The sequence below is a fragment of the Artemia sp. Qi Xiang Cuo genome, chromosome 8 (assembly GCF_049724085.1).
Source record: "Artemia sp. Qi Xiang Cuo chromosome 8, ASM4972408v1, whole genome shotgun sequence".
Lineage (NCBI taxonomy): Eukaryota > Metazoa > Arthropoda > Branchiopoda > Anostraca > Artemiidae > Artemia > Artemia sp. Qi Xiang Cuo.
Window position 1 is genome coordinate 50,321,933 of NC_142801.1, and position 19,485 is coordinate 50,341,417.

Below are 19,485 nucleotides of genomic sequence, written 5' to 3' on the forward strand. Positions count from 1 at the left end.
ATACTATTGTAAGAGATGTTATATTTTTTTTTTCGCTCGTGAATCATAACACGAGCAACTCTCATCTATTCTGTAGATTTTGTACAGCCTTTTAGCTATTTTCCCTTGGTGCTGAACAATAATGTAACGGTACACCCTTTTTCGAATGCATGTTTTTGTTGTATGAATCCCAATAAGCTTTTAACTCTGCTAAACAACAAACTACACAAACTTTTTTGGCCATTCAATCTAGCTGCAATAAGAACAAATGCAATAAGACTTCTTGTACACTTACGAATATTTATTTGCTGTTTGGAGCCACACCCTAAGAAATTATTTTTAGATATGACTGTAGCGTCAAAAATTGACAAGAATAGGGGTTGGCTTGTCACTATTTCGGCGGAAAAGGGGTAAACAGTTTTGTACGATTGATGATAAGAATTAGCTTTGTACTCAGGGCATATTTCAAAGGGTGGCATGTGCGTAGGGGGAAGGCGACAAATTCAGGAAAAAAAAACTAAACAAACCAAATTACAGGAAAAATACAGGAAATGGAAGAAAAATATAAAATTTCAAAACTTTGGGAGGTCACTCCGGCAAATCTTCCTGATGCACTTTCTTGCAGTTGAGCCCTTTGCATTTAGCAAAAGATATATCTGTTATATGCGGCTGAAGTATCCTATTCTAAGAATAGATAGAACCTTGCGGAAATAATAAACTCTGCCAAATTGTCACCTCTGTAAAATCCAAAACAATAGTTCTGCTCCAGAGGATTGGATTCTCGTCAAGAAAACCAGTGAAATGAAAAGATTATGGCCCAAATACCAATATTTCATTAATCAGTTAGATGACACTGAATGCGTAGTTTTAGATTAAAATGCGTTAAGAATTCCTTTGCGGCCAATGCCTCTTAGCAAGGGAAAAAACTCGGGAGATAACATTAAGCAGCGTCAATGACAGACAAACATTGAATTTTTCAGCGTATATTTATTGCACGGGATTATATTTGTTTTATAGTTAACTAGTAATATTCTTTTAGCAATTCAGTTAAAGTATTGCGATTATCATGTCGACTTTTTAGAGTAATCAAATCACTTACATTTGTATAGGTGCACACAGGCACGACTCGTATGAGAGGGGGGGGGGGGCAAAACACAAAATGTCCAACTTCGTGCCACATTTTTTTTTTTTTCCCATACGCAAGTTATTTTTGTGTATGCACGGGGGGGGGGGGTCAATAATAAAAGAAAGTGTATTTGTTCATATAAATAAGAAGTGCCCAAAAATTCCGGAAGTTAAAATTTTGAGTGGCACGGGAACCAAGGCCCTCGCTTGTAGGTTCCTTGGTCCTTCATATCAATCTAAGGAAGAAATGCTAATTCCCAGCATTTCCCAAAATCAGAAGGACATATCTCAATTCCCAGAGGTGGTTCGCCTTGATTTTATTTGATTCTGCCACGGAAGGCTTTCCATCTAGCAACAATCTATGAGGAACATATCAATTCCCAGCATATCACACCAATTTGGTGTGATATGATTTCACTCTGCAGTTTTTGGGTGGCTTTATGGGGCTCCGTGATCTTAAACAGAACCATGGTGAAAATAAACAAAGAAATCGGACACGTAAGAAAAAGGGATTAGGGGATTCCATGCCGAAACCGTGATTTTCGAAGTTGCATCCCCTCTCACTGAAACACTTTTCTACGTACTAAGACCAGAAAAAATGATGGTGCTCTTCTATTCGAGAATCAGAGGCTTGCGGCCTAACCTATGAAGATTTTTTGGGGCATAAATATTATAAAAATACTTCTATTACTACTACTACTTCTACAATAAGAAATACTGCTGCTACTACTATTATTAATAACTCATCCCGGCTCTAAGTAAGCTGAGACCAGCACAACTGCAGATACTCTAGGCTCACCCAATTTTCCCTCCCATGAAGTTTTTGCTTCCTTCGAATCTTTTATTTGACACTTATGACCCAGTTTCGAGGGCGTTCTGCTTTTTTTTTTCTCCCAACTGGACCCTACAACCTTGCAACGCAGCTCAACTGTAACCTTGAAAAAAAAATCGAGATGAAAATGTGTGGGTAGAATTAAAGAATGGCAAAGAAAAATGAGGGCTAACAATCTAAACCACACATTGAACATGTCAAAGTGACATTCGATTTTATGCGTAAACCATAAATTATGACAAAGGTTACCGTAAAAATTTATTTTGAAACAAACTCAGACATTGAAATCCATCTTTTTTTAATGGGGAAGTTCGTTATATTTAAAAGGATATACCATTTTCTCTTTCAAATATATGCCTAAATGGCCAGAATCGACAAAAGCTTGAACAGCAAAAATACTCAAACCGTTCTAATGATGCTACCTGTATTACTACAAGGAGAATTGTCAACTGACGACAAAGAAAAACTGCCTTCAAGTGGGCCAGGAAATGACATCTCTGGGGGGAAATGTATGCGTCTTTGTTGCATGTTCAAAGGTCAGATGTATCAGCATTCAAAACAGCTTTACATTATATGTGAAATTTAATAAACAAGTTTTCATAAAACACTTATGTTAAAAAAAAAAGAAAAAAAGAGGGTTAAACCTTAATATTACTCATAGATTAGGTGTCCATCAAATACGAGTACCATAGCTAGCGTATATTTTTTCTTTCTTACGTTTTGGTGGGATATAAGAAAACGAAGACTCATAAGATGAGAGAAAATCAGAGAACGAGCAGAGAGCAGAAAATCTTCTGCTCATGTAACAAGCAAGACGTAGTCCTAACTGTTTCAGAGGGTGAATGGGGAGTCAAGTTTATTTGATGTCCGAGCCTTAATCCAACTTTTGTTCGCATTAGGAGTTCAGTCTCTAGTGGCGTCAATTTTAAATTAAGCGGAGCCACCGTTAAAACCCCATGGGTGCATTTGTTGTATCTTCAGAATAAAAAACCACTAAAATTATTTTACAATCTGAAAATTTACAGGCAGTATAACTCCTCCACTCAAACTGACTTGCCACACCTTAAAACCAATTCAACTTTGCCACTACTTAAACAGGCCACATAAGTTTTTTGGCACTTATTCTTAGAACTATTTCAATGACAGTAGATATTGCCTCTCTAAATATTTGCTGAGCGTGACTTAACCGCTTTGCTATAGGATTTATGTCTTGGAAAATTTATCAATGGGACTTGTTCTATAATTACATTCACCGCACAAATTTGTGGAACCAGAAATTGCAATGCTCTGTCTCAAAAAGTTCACGATTTGAGAGGAACATTAAACATGAGCTTTCTCCTGGATTTATTAAAAGGTGATGAAGGAACCTATTGACCTTAAAGTTTATTTTGGAATAAAATCAGCTTGTAGACACTCAGATAACAAAATGAGCTAATGCTTTGGAAAATTCGTTAATACGACTTCCGCAAGGATTGCATCCAACACGCAAGTGTTCGGCGTTAGAGTTTGTATAATCATTGAATAAGAGCTTTGTCTTAGCCTAGTTTATTTTTGAAGAGCAAAAGAAGCTTAATGTCAAGAGTTTATTTGACAACATGGATAGTATGTAAATTATAAACAAAAATACTTGAAAAGAATTCTTCACTTTCCGGTCTGATCATGGTTGAAACAGCAACTACAACCTGCAACCTAGTAAAGAAAGAGCCAAGCACGGCCATTAATTTGAAAACGGGTTTTTACAAAAATTGTGACTCATATACAATAGAACAGTGATTTGTAATTACAAGATAAGTTTCTTTACAGTTTCGAAAAAAGGCCTGAAGCCCCCCCCCCAAAAAAAAATGACGCCAAAGTAAAAGTACTCAATAAAAATCGTCGTTGCAAAAACCCTGAATTGGAGCTCCACAGTCCCTCACAACGAACAATAAAGAAAATCACCTTTTTGGATTAGTGGCAAAAATATGTCTCCTTTTTGTCGTTTTTTCCCCAGGGGATGATCGTATCGAACCTCCGCTCGTAAAATATTGTAAGGGGGCACATTTGAACGTTAATAAAATACGCAAAGTAATCAATTGCAAAGACCATCATATATCAAGTACTGAAGCTCTTCTCACAAGAAGCAGAAGTTTATTTCTTTAAATATACGTATTAAGTTAGTACGGAAGACTAGAAAAAAAACTTTCTATAGTGGACCCCCCCCCCCCCTGTTAAAAAAAAAAAAAACTTGAGAAGAATCTGAAACCATGTATCAAAAAATAGGTTATTATTGCCTTTACATAGATAATTTCGGAGACCACACTGCCTTTCCATGACGATAAATAAAAGTTAGGGATAAAATCCTTTTAATAGACAGTGATGATGATAACAGTGATAGAATTTCACAAAAATACCAGATATTTCGGTCACATATGCAGTGACCGTCATCAGTACGGTCACTACTGATGTGTTTATTTTCAATATTAAGTACAAAAGAAAATATTTGTCATAAAATTGGTTTTCAGTAAAGCGCCAATGACGCTTTATTGAAATTTTTTTTTTGCGTTTTAAGCTTGATTTTCATATTCAATCTAAGCACTACTCGCTTTAAGATTTATTTATTCATTTATATTATTACTTGTTGTATGTTTTTGCTATGATTGTTTTTATAATTTCTGTTCGTTTTGGGTTTCATTTATTCTTTAATAGTAATTTCTGGTCGATTTTAATTTGTAATTCAAAAGGTATTTGTATCTCTTGAGCTTAAAATTAAAATGGCCTTTATTTTTCTTTGAAAAACTTATTTTTTTGAAAGTTTTTTTAATTAATTTAAAATAAAAAACACTGATTTACAAATACTCACATTAGAGGATGGCGTTATTTAGGAGGGTACAGTTCAGCATTATTTTAAATAGATGACTAAAAGTATTAAAAAGGCTTGTTCTAACAAGATTTTAGTTTCTTTTACAAGAACTTTTTCTGATGAAAATAATGAGTGGAGTTAAAATTTTGAACGACCAAAATTACTGCTTCGCAGTTTATGCTGCATATTTTTGAAAGTATTTCAAATAAACCGGCTCGTAATAATTGCCTACATTTGTAGAGTTCTGAGAAACTGGGGCCATTACAATGCGATTTTAGGCCATAATATAAAACATACCACCCCATCCTTGGTTTTCGCTCATTACGTTCCTGATTTAAGTACCCCAATATTAAGGTTAGTTCTAGAGATTATCTTACGGCCATAACCTATTCTCTCAATTTATTTTACTGGTAAAATTGAGAATTGTGAAATGGGCGAATGATAAGAAAATAGACCTGGAAAATTTACCAAGCTGGTTTAAGGTGAAACACAGCCAATAGATGTAAATAATTTCCTGCAATAATGACCGGGCAATAATGGCCTGAACAACCTAATATTGTCTACGAAATTGCCTTACTAATATATTCAAACTGATACCCTATCTCACAAAATATTTTAAATATCAAGCTAAGTACGCAACATATACACATTTTCATTACCTTAACTCAGAGAAAAAATGAATTACCTTATACCCATCAATTTGGGATGAGACCCGACCAGTAAAGTATCCAAACTGATTTGATGAACTTTCAATAGTTGGCGATAAAGGCGATCCCTGACTTTGTACAGACTTGACTGACTGTGGTGATTTCTTTCCATCATCTCGTAGGCCTACAAATAGGGAAAAATCGATTTTGATTGTGAATATGAGAAAAGGACCACTGTCTATCGACAAAGGGAAGCGTGTTTGCAAATTCAATACATGTTGACGCTGTATGAATCCCGCTAATGGGCAATTAAGATCCATTACTCTTTATCATAGACAATTCCTGGGTTTCTTTTCAGAGGGAGTATTTCTCTATTTCTACAGCATAAATACGGAGAAGTCTATATGCAGAAACTTTATGTTCAAGATCTAGGTTAGATACTTGCATTAATTTTTTGGATTTCGAGGAGGGAGGGGTTTCTAGCTCCATGAGCCAACATGTAGCTAGACATTACTTACAAGGAATTCTGCAAGGCAGAATACATAGGGCTTAAAATTATCCCAAATTATCCTATAGCAATATCATTCCTCCATTTTATTTTGTTTTTTTGGGAGGACTGTTTTGAAAAATTTATCATCCTCCACAATAGAGTTCTGCAAACATGCCAGGTTGGATCTATGGGCACAGACAGCAAACACATTTAAAGAATGGAGTGCAATCAACAAAGAATGGGGAGGAGGGATGGCATACCACCAAAAATTGCAAAAAAAGATGATAAGTCATTCATCCACAATGATTACTAATTTAGACGACTTAGTCTTCTTATCGACCTGGTCAAAAGGTTTTCATCCAGCTAAATTCTGGAGCTAGCTAGAGCCCACACCAAAGTTCAATTAATTTGAACCTTTTTTGAAATTTAACTAAAGCCAGCCAACTTGAGAACTTATCATCAGTTCTTAGCTACAAAAAAAAAACTGTAAAGAAATTGAGAACTGGCAATCTTTGATGAACATTTTATGTCGAACCAATAAGAAATGACCAATCAGATAGTTCTTATAATTATCTGTTATAAACCGATAAAATCGGACTGATACCTAAGCATTAGCTAGATCTTAGTGTCAGCTAAATATAATTGAGGAAAGCTTTGGTACAATAGACAATAGCCATTAGGAAAAGCTTTGGTAAGTAGAATTAATCCTATTCTCCCCTTTGAAAAAATACTTAGGCATTACTACAATTAAAGTTTTCCCTGTGATCCTTCTTCCATTCCATTCTTATTCTTATTTTATTCTTCCATTCACTCAATTCGATTCTTCTTCCTTCTTCTATTCTCCCCTTCAAAAAAAAAACTTAGGCATTACTACGATTAAAGTTTTCCCTATGATCCTTCTTCCATTCCATTCTTATTCTTATTCTATTCTTCCATTCATTCAATTCCATTCTTCTTCCTTCTTCTATTCTCCCCTTTGAAAAAATACTCAGGCATTACTACGATTAAATTTTTCCCTGTGATCCTTCTTCAATTCCATTCTTATTCCATTCTATTTTTCCATTCATTCAATTCCATTCTTCTTCCTTTTTCTATTCTCCCCTTTGAAAAAATACTTAGGCAGTACTACGATGAAAGTTTTCCCTGTGATCCTTCTTCCATTCCATTCTTATTCAATTCTTGCATTCATTCAATTGTATTCTTTTTCCTTCTTCTATTATCCCCTTTAAAAAAATACTTAGGCATTACTACGATTAAAGTTTCCCTGTGATCCTTCTTCCACATAGGCTACTGATACTTGACATTAAAGTTGATTTACATTAAAATGATTTATCAAACACTTCGAACACGATGGTAGCTTGAATGAAACAAATCAAAGAAAAAAAATGCGGGAAGGAGCTAGAGCTCTTTTATTGTGATGTACGCTGGGAACGCGGATATAACCCTCTAATTGAATTGAAGTTATCAAGTATTTTGCAGTAGGTTGCAAAGGTTGCATCAAGACATGACAACTTGTAGACAGAGAAAAGCCAATATAAATTGTGCAGGTAATTGAGAAGCAAATGGTGAAATAGCGAAGGCCCGGATAAATGGCAGGAGCATGCATGACTCTCTTATTCGACACATACTTGTTTGTCAGATTCTGGAACAGCATTCCTGCCTAGAGTCTCAACTTATTGGAAAGCTTTTATTATATCCGGAGGACAAAGAAGATACAAGATTGCCAAATACATAAAAATTGCACAAATAAAAGAAGAGTGAATTTTTAATCAAACATATTAATTAAAAATTTACTTATAATTAAAAATTATTCCACAAATAATAAAATTAGAAATGAATCCTTTGTCCAACAAAAACCATTAACCAACCAAAACTTAAAATTTGAGATAAAACAAACTTAGAATCATTGACAGATCAATTGTCTTTTACTTCTGGTTTACAATTAACAAATTCATCCAGTGTATAGGCTCATACCCCGAAGAAGGATGCTTTCAATTTACTAAACCTTTCTTACGCACAGACGCGTAGGCCACTTAGGACAATTTTTAATAATTGTTTGTATAATTTTCTGTTTTTAATAAAAATTAGATACAGTTAGGAAAATCACAAAAATATCGGGTAAGCATGTACCTCTCCCTACGTATGTATCTGATGATTCTATAAGAAATCAACATATAGAATTGATCAAATTAAATACATGCAACAAATTTGGTAACATGTTTTTAACCATAGAATCTGGATCAGGAAGTCATATTATTGAAAAAGAATAACGTAGTGCTTTTTATTACTAATACTACTAACAACCCACCGCAGCATCAATCTGCCCGAGGCCAACACAACTACGCTCGCTCCTCCTCCATCCTAATCTAATCAAAGCCTCCACTTGACACCCTTCCGGGAAGTTCCCATTTTCCTTAAATCTTTCTTTACGACATCCTCCCACCCAAGCCGCGGACGACCTGCTTTACGACGACCTGTTTAGCCCTAGACCGTTGGCTAAAAAGGACAATCTTTGGCAATATGTCATTCTCCATCCGTAGAACGTGCCCTAGCCATCTCAACCTTTCTCTCATTATAGCCCTAGAAAGCGAGATTGAACCACATTTTTCGTACAGCCTACTGTTTGAGATACAGTCAGTCAGCCGGGTACCCGAAACAGTCCGTAGGCAATTTTTCTAGAAAACATCTAGCAAATCTTCCCCCGTTTTCCGGATCGCCCATGCTTCAGAACCATATATGACCACTGTCATCACTATAGCTTGTAATATTCTAATCCTGGTTTGCAGACTTATCTTTTTTTTTCAACTGTGAAAAAACACCCTGAGGTTTGACTATTCTATTTTGAACGTCTTCACTGCTCTCATCGTCTTTACTAATAATTCTACCAAGGTCAGAGAAGCTGTCCGCTTGATCGATCTTTTCGTTACCCAACGTCACCTTTTCATCTTCACTTATTCCTAGCCTTAGCAACTTCTTAACATTAATTTCCAAACCTATTCTAGCTCCCTGAACTCGCAAAACCTCTAAAAGTTCATTCATTCTGCTCGCACTTTCTTCTAGGATGCTTAAATCATCAGCATAGTGTAAGTCCAGGAAAGTTTTTCTTCCCCATTTGATTCCGTGCTCTCTCATTGCCTTTCCTGTGTTTCTTAAGAGAAAGTCCATTAAAATGATCCATATAAATGGAGATAGAACACAACACTGCTGGTTAACTACTGATTTAATACGAAACCAGATACTAGCCTCATTTCCTACCGTAACCGCAGCAGTGTTATTATCGTACATAACACTAATGACTTTAATGTATTTGTCTGGTATACCATACAAGGATAAGATTTTTGCTAAAGCTCTTCTATCAGCTGAATCGAACGTTGCGTTTGAAAACACGCAAAGGGTGCATTCTTCCAAAGTCAAGGGGGAGGGGGATTTGCATCAGTACACGAGTTGATCATACAAATAAAACTTCGGCCAGGGAGTTTTTTTAAGCTAAAGGTTCATTAAGGTTCCGACAAGTTTTTGTCGTAAACGTTTGATTTTATGAAATAAAAACGAGTTTGCAAATGCAACCGGCGGATGAAGATTCACGAAAATACGCTTAGGAACGGACTAGTTGATCTTCAAGAAAAATATGAGATTTGATCCACTTTAGTTTTGGATGCAAAGTTATTTTCAATTATTTTTTTTATAGTTGACAATTTTGTGAAGATATAAGTACGAATAATGATAAATAAAAAAGGAACTTACCTGCAATGGTCTTTATTTTAGTCCTAGGACTTGGAGGAGTTTGCAAAACATTCCCCAAGTTCTCATAAGGACTCCGTACATTTTTATCCGGAGAAACAGAAAGTATATTTTGTAATTCATCTTCCGATGAGGTCATTCTTCGAACTGTTGACGGGTCTAAAGTGGGACTTCGGCTACTAGGAGATCCCCGTGATAAAGACCCGTTTGTTATGATTCTAGAAAGAAAAACAGAAGTATACCATCAAGATCCAACATCTAATTAAATATTATAAAGTGATAAATTATAAATTTCTCGTAAACGGAAGAGAAGAAGAGGAAGAAAGAAAGGGATAGAAAGGGGGAAACAGAGAAAAGTGAAAGAGCAAGAAAAAGGAAAGGGAAATTGAGAAAAAGAGAGGGAGAAAGAGACTCTGTCGCAGTAATGATTATTCGAGGATATTCGTTAATGGTCGGACTACTACGGCGGTTGGCAAAGCACCATTACACGAAAATTATCCGAACATAGTAATATATAGCCTAGCACTTTCATTTTCACCTCTTCTCCATCAATAAGAAAAAACATATTTAATTGCTAGAAATAACATAAAGAAATTTGTCTCGAGTCCCAATCTCGGGTACCACTGATTCTGGATCCACAGTAAATACTATAAAGGTAAAAAAAAAAAACAATCCCACAGAAATTAGGTTTGAGTAATTCTAGGGATAGAGCCAGATTGTACAATTGTGCAAAATACATAAGGAGGTTTAACCTACATGTAGCCCCTGCCTAATACCTCCGTAAATATAAAATAAAAGTAAAAAAATATAGTTGAGCCCCCCTAATCCTGGAGCAGGTGTATATTAAATATTAGGTAAGTAAAAACATCGGATACAGATTAGATTCATTCCTGTTTTAAAGACCTGAAAGCTGAATTACACATCTAGGACGCTTTTCGGAAAAATTTGTGAGGGAAGAAATCTTTGTGAGTACTTAACTTTTCTGTAACAGTCAGTATACACAGGAAAAATTAGAATGTTTTAGTTGTCAAAACTTCACATAGGACATTAAGCATACGTTTTAATTCCTGCCTCATTAAACTTTGACACAAGATACGTGCAACTTTGTCACACAACGAAGGAGTCCGAGGCAGGGTCGCAACTAGGGGAGAGGGGGAGGATTCCCAAGAAAAGTTCCAAGGTGTCGGCGCTTTAGTCTAATAAAATTATTTGTCCACATTTTTCCACACACTGGACGATTCTGACGGCACATTCTTTATATCCCCCCCTCCAAACTCAAAACCCAATCTGCGCTCCTGGTCCAAGGGCATGTTTTCACCGGTATGTTAAAGAATTTGCACATGAAAAATCAATTATATTCCTGAAAATGAATAAATGACATTTTTTTCAGTTTTCTTTCAAAACACCTTTTCTGGTTTTCATTTACTAAGGGGACTGGAGAGGGGGTATACAAGAGATGGGACTGTAAATCTTCGGTTAAGAGCTTCCAACTATGGGGGCTGCACTAGTACCTACCCTTATGCTTCTCAGCCTCTTCAATCTAGAAATGTCTCCAAAAAGAGCAACTTTTGGTGCCATACTGTACTTTACGGTGGAGTTACAAAGATGAATTTATAATAGGCACCTACAAAGGGGCGATCAGTGGCGGTTCTGGCCTCTCTTGCGCCAGGGTCAACATTTTGATTAGTGCCCCCCCCCCCTGTCTCCCAAAAATTTCCAGGCCAAGTTCTAACAAAATGTTCATTTATTAACAAAATGTTCCCAACTGCACCCCTTTACTTTATTGAAATAAAAATAAAATCTCAAAAATTAGAAAATGATTATTACAGCTCAATTATTTATTAGAAACTTTGCGCCCGGGGCAAATGCTCTGTCTCCCCCCTAAAGCCGGCTCTGGGGGTGATAGCTTTTAAATGAGTTATTAAACATTCCTCTGTGATCTTACAGTAACCTGCTAGCCCAGGCAGGAAAAAGAATTAGAAATAAATAATGAAATGCTTGTTAACAATTCGACAACGCAACTTTCATCTTTTTTAATGGGGGCTCAAAAGCTCCAGTTGAGGGTTCTAGATCATGAACAATCGATTGATTATCTTCGAATTTGTATTGTCGAATTTGTATAAAAGTTGACCCTCTTTGTGCAAAAATTGAGGTTTTGCAGCAGAAACACGGCTTTGTTTTGTCTTCAGCTACTTAAAGGGGTATTAATCTGCTAATGATTGATCAACAACCTTGGTAATCACTGCAGTATTCATGTCATCATCAGTTGACGATTTATAAATAAGTATTCGCGTCACACTAAAAGGCTCAATTTTATGTAGAGCCGTTTTTCAAGATAAATGAGAGGGGGAGGGCAAAACCTCTTTTTAAGAGATTTAGAATATGGCAAATCGACTGATTATTTTAGAAATCCCATTCTTCGGCATTCTGGCCCTGTTTGGGCAAAAATTAATTCTTTAAGGCACAAAATGGCAGGAAATGAATTTTTGCTGTGGGAAAGTTTCTTCTGTACTTAAAGAGGGCACTAGATGCAGCAGCTTCTGTTCAAATAAACCTTCTCCCAACACTCTACGACGCCGGTTCGACATGACTACTCCTGGGGCAAAATAGACTCATTAATGCTTCTCATGCAAAAAAGTAATTTTTACTGTTGTTGAACGCGGGTGATTGTATATCACCCATGTTCCTTTTGACCACGGCGATTGCAATGGTACACTTAATAAGGTTAATCAAAATAATAGCTACCATTTCCGAATCAGCTTCAAATGGCTATTTTTTCTCACCAGACAGTCTTTTACAAACTGCGTTAATTTTCGATCACCAAGGATCGTGGTTCGCTCTTTACTAGGTTGAAGCTATCACTGCAACCATGATTAACAAGTGAGCACAATGGTGACTATTGTAAAATATAATAGAAGATGGACCACCAAAGAGAAACCAGTGGTCAAATCAAAGCATTTTCCCAGTAAAGCAATTACTGTGAAATTACAATTTGATTTTTATAGGTTACATGGAAAAATGATGTGAATAGTGTGTTTTCAAGAAAGTAAAAATTATACTCAACAATTTGGTATAAGTCACCAGTAGATACAGGTTTGGCAGTAGATACAAGATTTATAGAATTCATTAAATTTTTGGTTTTGCAGGGAAGTTTTTTCTTATTTTCGGTGGCCGAGCCGTCGTCTCCTGGGAGCAACATTGGCGTGTCAACAGGATCGCCAATTTACAAAAATTTAGGGGGCATGAATTTATCGACTTTTTTATGAAAATATAAAGTCAGTTTCATATATTTTGACAGTTTTTAAAATATAAGGTGGACATTTTTGTCTTTTTATTGAAAACACCAAAAACGGTACTCTTAGAAATGTATAAGGGTTAACATCCCCCCTCCCAAAAAAAAGTATACTTGCGTATAAAAAATAATTTTGCTTCTTCCTGTTTTTCTTTTTTTTTCTAAATCCGATTCTGTGACCGGAGACCCTCAGTCTAGAGATTTCTGAGATGCAGCTACCAAAGTGGTCTGTTATCGTTACAGTTATAACCATACAATCAAATTGAAGTTTTCCGACGCTGACAAGGTTTATAATAAAGCTAGAACCTCCTATCGACAGCTATTTTTTAAGAAGGATTAAATCTCTCATACCATACCAGAAGATGTTCAAAAGATTGACTCGTGCTGTCCAAAGGATGGGACATATGTCATTTACCTTACCAGAAACCTGACGTATGCATCTAAATTTGCAGCATAGAAGAAACTGAGGTTGCAGTTGAAAAATCCATTGAGGAAAATAAAACTCAGTCGTCTTTTTCCTACACTGACTTTGTACATGAACAATACAAATTGGATGGTATTTGCAACCAGAAGACAACAACAAATTATGGGGGACTGTAAAAGGAATTTACAAGCCGTAGTCAATTTTATTGATTGTTACAGTGACTCAAACTCAGGTACGACCTAGCTGAGTATCACTAGAAACGTTTATTTTAGAAATTCAAGCATATCCAGCCTAATGAAACATGTCTAATCTTGAATCAACCTTACAGAAGATCTTCGTTTAACATTAATACCTCATTAGTGTTGGATAATTAGCCTACCAAAATAGCCTCTGATGAAAAATGCTGCATAATGTCTGTCTAGCCTTTAATAAGTATAGATACTTGGTAATCTCTTCACTCCTCGAACTCATTATTGGCCGACGATGATCAGGACAAATAATGTCTTTTTCAAGACTCAGTGAGACTTTTACTAGACTATAAGATTAGCTCTCATGTTATGACGATTCATGTCAGACGTCTGAAAAATTGTTGAGATTGCATCCAGCCCGAACTGTTTGTCCAATTCTTAAAAACGCAACAAAAATACGCATAAACAAGTTTTTGACGTGTTAAAAAAAAAATTATGTACCCCCCCCCCCAAGAAGAAAATTCTGGCTGGATAATTCCTTTTCAATTTATTTCCGGTTCAAACGGTGAATATGTCAGCATTTTTGGTACTCCTAAGTTGAACGCACTCTTATATATAGAGCTAGTTTGGTTAATGCTAATGAAATAAAATAGTATGAATATATAATAGTTTAGAAACAAATTTGGGCTATATATTTGCACATTAGGGGGGTAAAGCATAGCATATATTATTACGTAATTTAACTTAGGTACCTTCCACCCCCCATAAACCCCAAAAAACAACAGTTTAAATATCGTACACGCAATGAAAACCACGCTATATATTATTACCCTATAGGGATGTCTTGAATTAAACCTGCTTTCGTGACTGGTTTCCACTGCAGTATATAAAAGAGTGCGTTTAACATAGGAGTACCGCATTTTCACCTATTAACATAGATTGGTACTGGTGCGTTATATGGCCGTTTTTATATATTGTGCAAGGAAACCAGTCACGAAAACCTCGCCAGACGGGTCAATTGCAAGACCGCTATAGAGAAGTGCAATGCAAAACGTGGTTTTCATTGCGTTTACGATATTTAAACTGTTGTTTTGGGTGGGGGGTGTAGAGGGGGGGGGGGGTGAAAGGTACCTAGGTTAGGTTAATCCATAGATTAAAACTACTTAAAAGGTTCTATAGCTTCAAAGACTCAAAATCCGTTTTAGCACTTCATCTGTTATTATTTTGAACGGTCGGTCATATTTAGTTTATTCCTAATTGGAGCTTGCACAACAATCCAATTACATCTACAAGCATCGATAAAAAAAAACAAAGATCCAACACATTTCTACTAGCTCAAATCGCATGACAGACAGTTTTAAAGTTACGACCCATAGAGGAATTTACGACAAAGGCGTTATCGGGTTACACCTTGAGCATAGATAAATGAAATCTGGATCACATATCGGAAATTCATTTGTGGGAGTCCTCTCGTAATTTAAGACCTGACGATGGCTTGAATGAATTCCAATTAGGGTAACAATAGGTAAACTTGCATTAAACAAGAACGCAAACTTTCACTAAACAGGAGCACAAAGATTTACCAGTTTTTAATTGATGAACTGCGTTTCTGTATCACATCTAAAGCAGTACAAAGGTATCTGCCAGCGTTTTCATTCCCCTGGATGAGGCACAATTTTTTTTTTTTTTTTTTTTTTTTTTTAAACAATAAAGAAGCCCACCCGCATAATAAAGAAGCATCACCTGCACGTCTCAGTGTTCTAAAGAGCCTCGTATTTGAGAACTTATCTTAGCGTTTAAACTTGACATAATGCTGTAATGGCCTGGCCGTTTAAAGGTTAATTAGTTCCTGTGAGGTGCTGACACTGGAGAAAAAGATTTGGGACTGATATGCCTTCCCCGATAGACTGTTACAATACTCCTCATAATTTCTTGCGCTACCTATGATTCTATTTTTTTATTATTATTATTTGTCCCCCTAGCCAAAATAAATTTCTGCACAGATGCCTGTTTTGTACCAAAAATTTAAGGAGTTTAACGTGTGTCCATTTAGCATGAAATCAAAGCATTATTTCAACAAAGATGGGTAACCAGAAATTATCTACTAATTGGCTCTGGCTTACTTGAGCCTAGCTCTGTGCTCCAGCAAGGCCCAAGAATATAGGGGTATAAGCCCCCAACCGGTTCCCAGAATATAGTATTACACACCATTTCACCTATTTAATTGCTCACAAGCACCTCCTTCTAAATCATTCTGGATTTAGCACTAGCCTCAATTAGGCTACACATAAACGTCCTAGAGGCTTCTTGAAAAGCACATAGCCAAATAAAAGGTGCTTGTTGAATGAAGAAGCACATCTTTTGGTGGCCTCCGTCAGACCCGAAGGGGCACGGACTTCCTGCCACATTTTGGACATCTCGGAACGCCACAGTTCGACCACACTTGGCATAGTCCCAAAAATGCTTGGCACAGCTCCACCACACTTTTGGCGACCTCTGTCAAACCGACTAATTGAGCAGTGTCTGACAGGTCAATTCGAATAATAATGTCAGGGATACATGATACATGAGGGAGGTAATGATGCTCGTCCGGAGTTAGTTCCCATGCAAATTGGCGCATGAAGAACGACCTCCACGTGCCTCTGGATACCTGGCTAGCCACCAGAGAACCAAATGCATCTAGGGACGGTTGGGTTGGCAGCCCTCCTCCTGAAACTTCTATTGCTACAAATGGAACCAGAAATTCAGCCTCGGATATATTACCTCAAACCCCGTATCGACCTCGGACCACCCAAGGACAATCCCCTCTGAACATCGTTGACCAAGGTGGCACCAATGTGGCCACCTGGAACGTCCTGACGCTGAACCAACCCGGTTCGAAGCTTCTTTTAGCACAAAAACTAAAAAAAATATAAAGTCACAATAGCTAGAGTCACCGAAACACACCTCCCTGGACATGGTGAAGAGGACATAGGTGAAGGACGCACATTGCTGTGGTCTGGCGGTAGCCAAAGAAGAGGAGGCGTTGGCCTAGTACTGAACAGTGCTGCACGTAGGGCCCTCCTGTCATTCAAACCAGTATCGCCTAGACTCCTGACCGTAAGACTGGATGGGAAGCACGGCAAAATAACTGTCATTACGTGATATGCCCCCACAAACGACCCTGATGAAGAAGACAAAGACGATTTCTATAACCTGCTTAGTTCTGAACTATCTTCTGTACCTCCCCATGAGTACCTCCTCCTCCTAGGAGACTTGAATGCAAGTGTTTCAAACAAATCAGGCCTGTGGGATCTCGCTGTTGAACCTGTTACAGTGGATTGCCTAAACGATAATGGAGAGAGGCTGCTGAATTGTTGTCTGGCCCACAATCTAACGATTGCGAACACATGGTTCCAGAGACCAAATATAGCCAAGTACACCTGGTATAGCAATGATGGATCAACAAAGAAGATGCTTGACTACATCATCGTACGTCGACGATGGCTGTTGTCTGTCCAGAATTGCCGCACCTACCATGGCGCCGATCTCGGGAACACCGACCACCGGCTGGTTGTAGCCAAAATTAAGCTCCGCCTCAAAGCTATGAAGAACAGCCAGTCTTCTCGGAAAATTGATGCCGGTCGCATCCAACAGGACCCCGCTCTGGCTGAGCGGTACCACGTGGAGATATCCAACAGATTTGAGGTCCTTGGCCAATGCGATGATTGTGAAGTTGCATGGAAGTCCTTCAAAGAGAACACTCTTGCGGCAGCAACTGACGTTGTTGGAATGAGGCAACGGAAGAAAAAGGACTGGATCAGTAATCACTCCCTTGCCATCATAGAGCTCAGGCGAGAAGCACGTCTTGGCAGGGACATGGCTACATACATACTGCTAAACAAAGAGCGCAATTCCATGCTGCATAAAGACCACAAGGCTTTTATTGACAGCAAGGCATCCGAACTGCAAGAGGCCGCCAAGAAAAAGGACAGTGGAGCCACCTACAAGATTCTTCGTGAGCTGTCAGGTCAGCACACTCAAACTACGCCCTACCTTCGAAGCGCTAGCGGTGAGAATATCTACGACCAATCACAATGCCTCCGCCAGTGGGAGGACCACTTTGAGAAACTGCTCAACTCAGATCCACCAGACCAGACGGACCATGAGCTAGCAGCTGCAGCGGCTAATACCATACCTGCTCCTGATGGTCCTGAATTTACAGCGGAGGAGATAAAAGCTGCCACCCGCAAGCTAAAGAATAACAAAGCGCCAGGAATATGTGGCCTAACATCGGAATTCCTTAAAAATGGGGGTCCAGCCATGATCCTCTGGCTACAAATGCCGTTTAACCTTGTGTGGCACTCTGAAAAAATCCCCTCAGACTGGAAGAAGGGCCTACTTGTGCCAATCTACAAGAGGAAGGGGAGCAAAGCACAATGTATCAATTATCGTGGCATAACTTTACTCTCAGTTCCTGGAAAGCTCTTCGCTATGCTGCTTCTCAAACGGGCAATAAGATACCTCCATGCCCTGCGTCACCCCCAGCAAGCTGGTTTCATGCCAGGCAGGTCCGCCACCGAGCAAATCCATACGATTAGACAGCTAGTAGAGAAAACTCTTGAATATAAGAGGAAGGCGTACATTGCCTTTGTCGATTTTCGATCTGCCTTCGACACTGTTGATAGGCAGTCACTATGGCTAATCCTCCAGTCTGCTGGCGTACCCATGAAAATCGTCCGTCTCCTCAAAGAGCTGTATAATAACACTGAAAGTGCGGTGATCGTAAATGGACGGCCTTCTGGATATTTCAAAATTAAAAATGGTGTCCGGCAAGGATGTGCCGCTGCATTTGAGCTCTTTAACTGTGTAATAGACCACATTCTGAATAAAACACAGCAGGTGCAGCCGTTTGGCATAGGCTTTGCTGGAAGAGTTCTTTCAGACGTCGACTTTGCCGATGACGTGGCGCTAATATGCGAAAACATTAGTGACCTCAAAACTATACTGGAAACACTGGCCTCTGCCGCTGAGAAATTCGGTCTGAAAATAAATTGGTCGAAGACCAAGATAATGCCCGTTGAGAAAACGCCGTCCAACCCCCTGTCATCTGTGGAAATTTGTGGCCAGAATGTAGAGGTAGTCAAGCAGTTTACCTACCTTGGTTCAATTGTCTGCTCAAACGGAAGCCTAGATGCCGAAATATCAGCAAGAGCGGCAAAAGCAAACTCTGTCTTCGGTCGCCTTCTAAAAACAGTCTTCCATAAACCCCAGATCAGCCGTCTCACAAAAGCACGAATATATTCTGCTTTGGTTGCCAGCGTTATGCTCTATTCTGCTGAGACTTGGTCGCTGACTCAGACACAGACGCTGAAGGTAGATGCCATCCAGACGAAATACCTCCGAAAAATCAAACGCTCCAGATGGCCCGACAGGGTACGAAATTCGGAAATCCTCAGGTCCTTCAAACTCCCACCCCTGTCTGAGCAGCTTGAGTCTCGCTCGCTGCGTTGGTATGGTCATCTGCTCCGTCTGCCGGCCCAAACACCCACTCAGCTCATCTTCGATTTCAACCCAGCTGCAAATGGCTGAAGGCGTCGTAGGGGAAGACCACGCACCAGATGGGCGGGCTTCATCCGTGATCGGCTCGCCTCCAGAAACATCAACCCGGCTGAAGTGACAACCCTCGCCCTGAACCGACCACTCTGGAGAAGACTGACGGCGCTGACGACTGGTTCCCTCTACGCTGGCGACGCTGCCGAGCAAGAGCTTTAAGTAAGTAAGTAAGGATACATGATTGAATCTATTTCGAGTAGAAGGAGAGTTGTGTGGCGATTTTTAGAAAAGAATAAACAAAAATCAAAAAGACGACTTATATGCCAAATATTAGACAGTTTAAAAAAAAATCCTGAGGAAACTTCACCCCTTAAGTCAATGCGTCTAGCATTT

The 19,485-nt window shown here is 38.4% G+C and overlaps 1 protein-coding gene across 1 annotated transcript in view; it reads right to left on the bottom strand.

The window, feature by feature from the left end:
* LOC148949523 (uncharacterized) overlaps nucleotides 1-19,485 on the bottom strand; it is a 153,676-nt gene that overhangs the window by 89,676 nt on the left and 44,515 nt on the right. The window contains exons 4-5 of the mRNA XM_089093536.1: nucleotides 9,657-9,871; nucleotides 5,461-5,606 (exon numbers count right to left, since the gene is read on the bottom strand). Of these exons, the coding sequence (XP_088949662.1) occupies nucleotides 5,461-5,606; nucleotides 9,657-9,871 (361 nt within the window). The remainder of the gene's footprint in view (nucleotides 1-5,460; nucleotides 5,607-9,656; nucleotides 9,872-19,485) is intronic.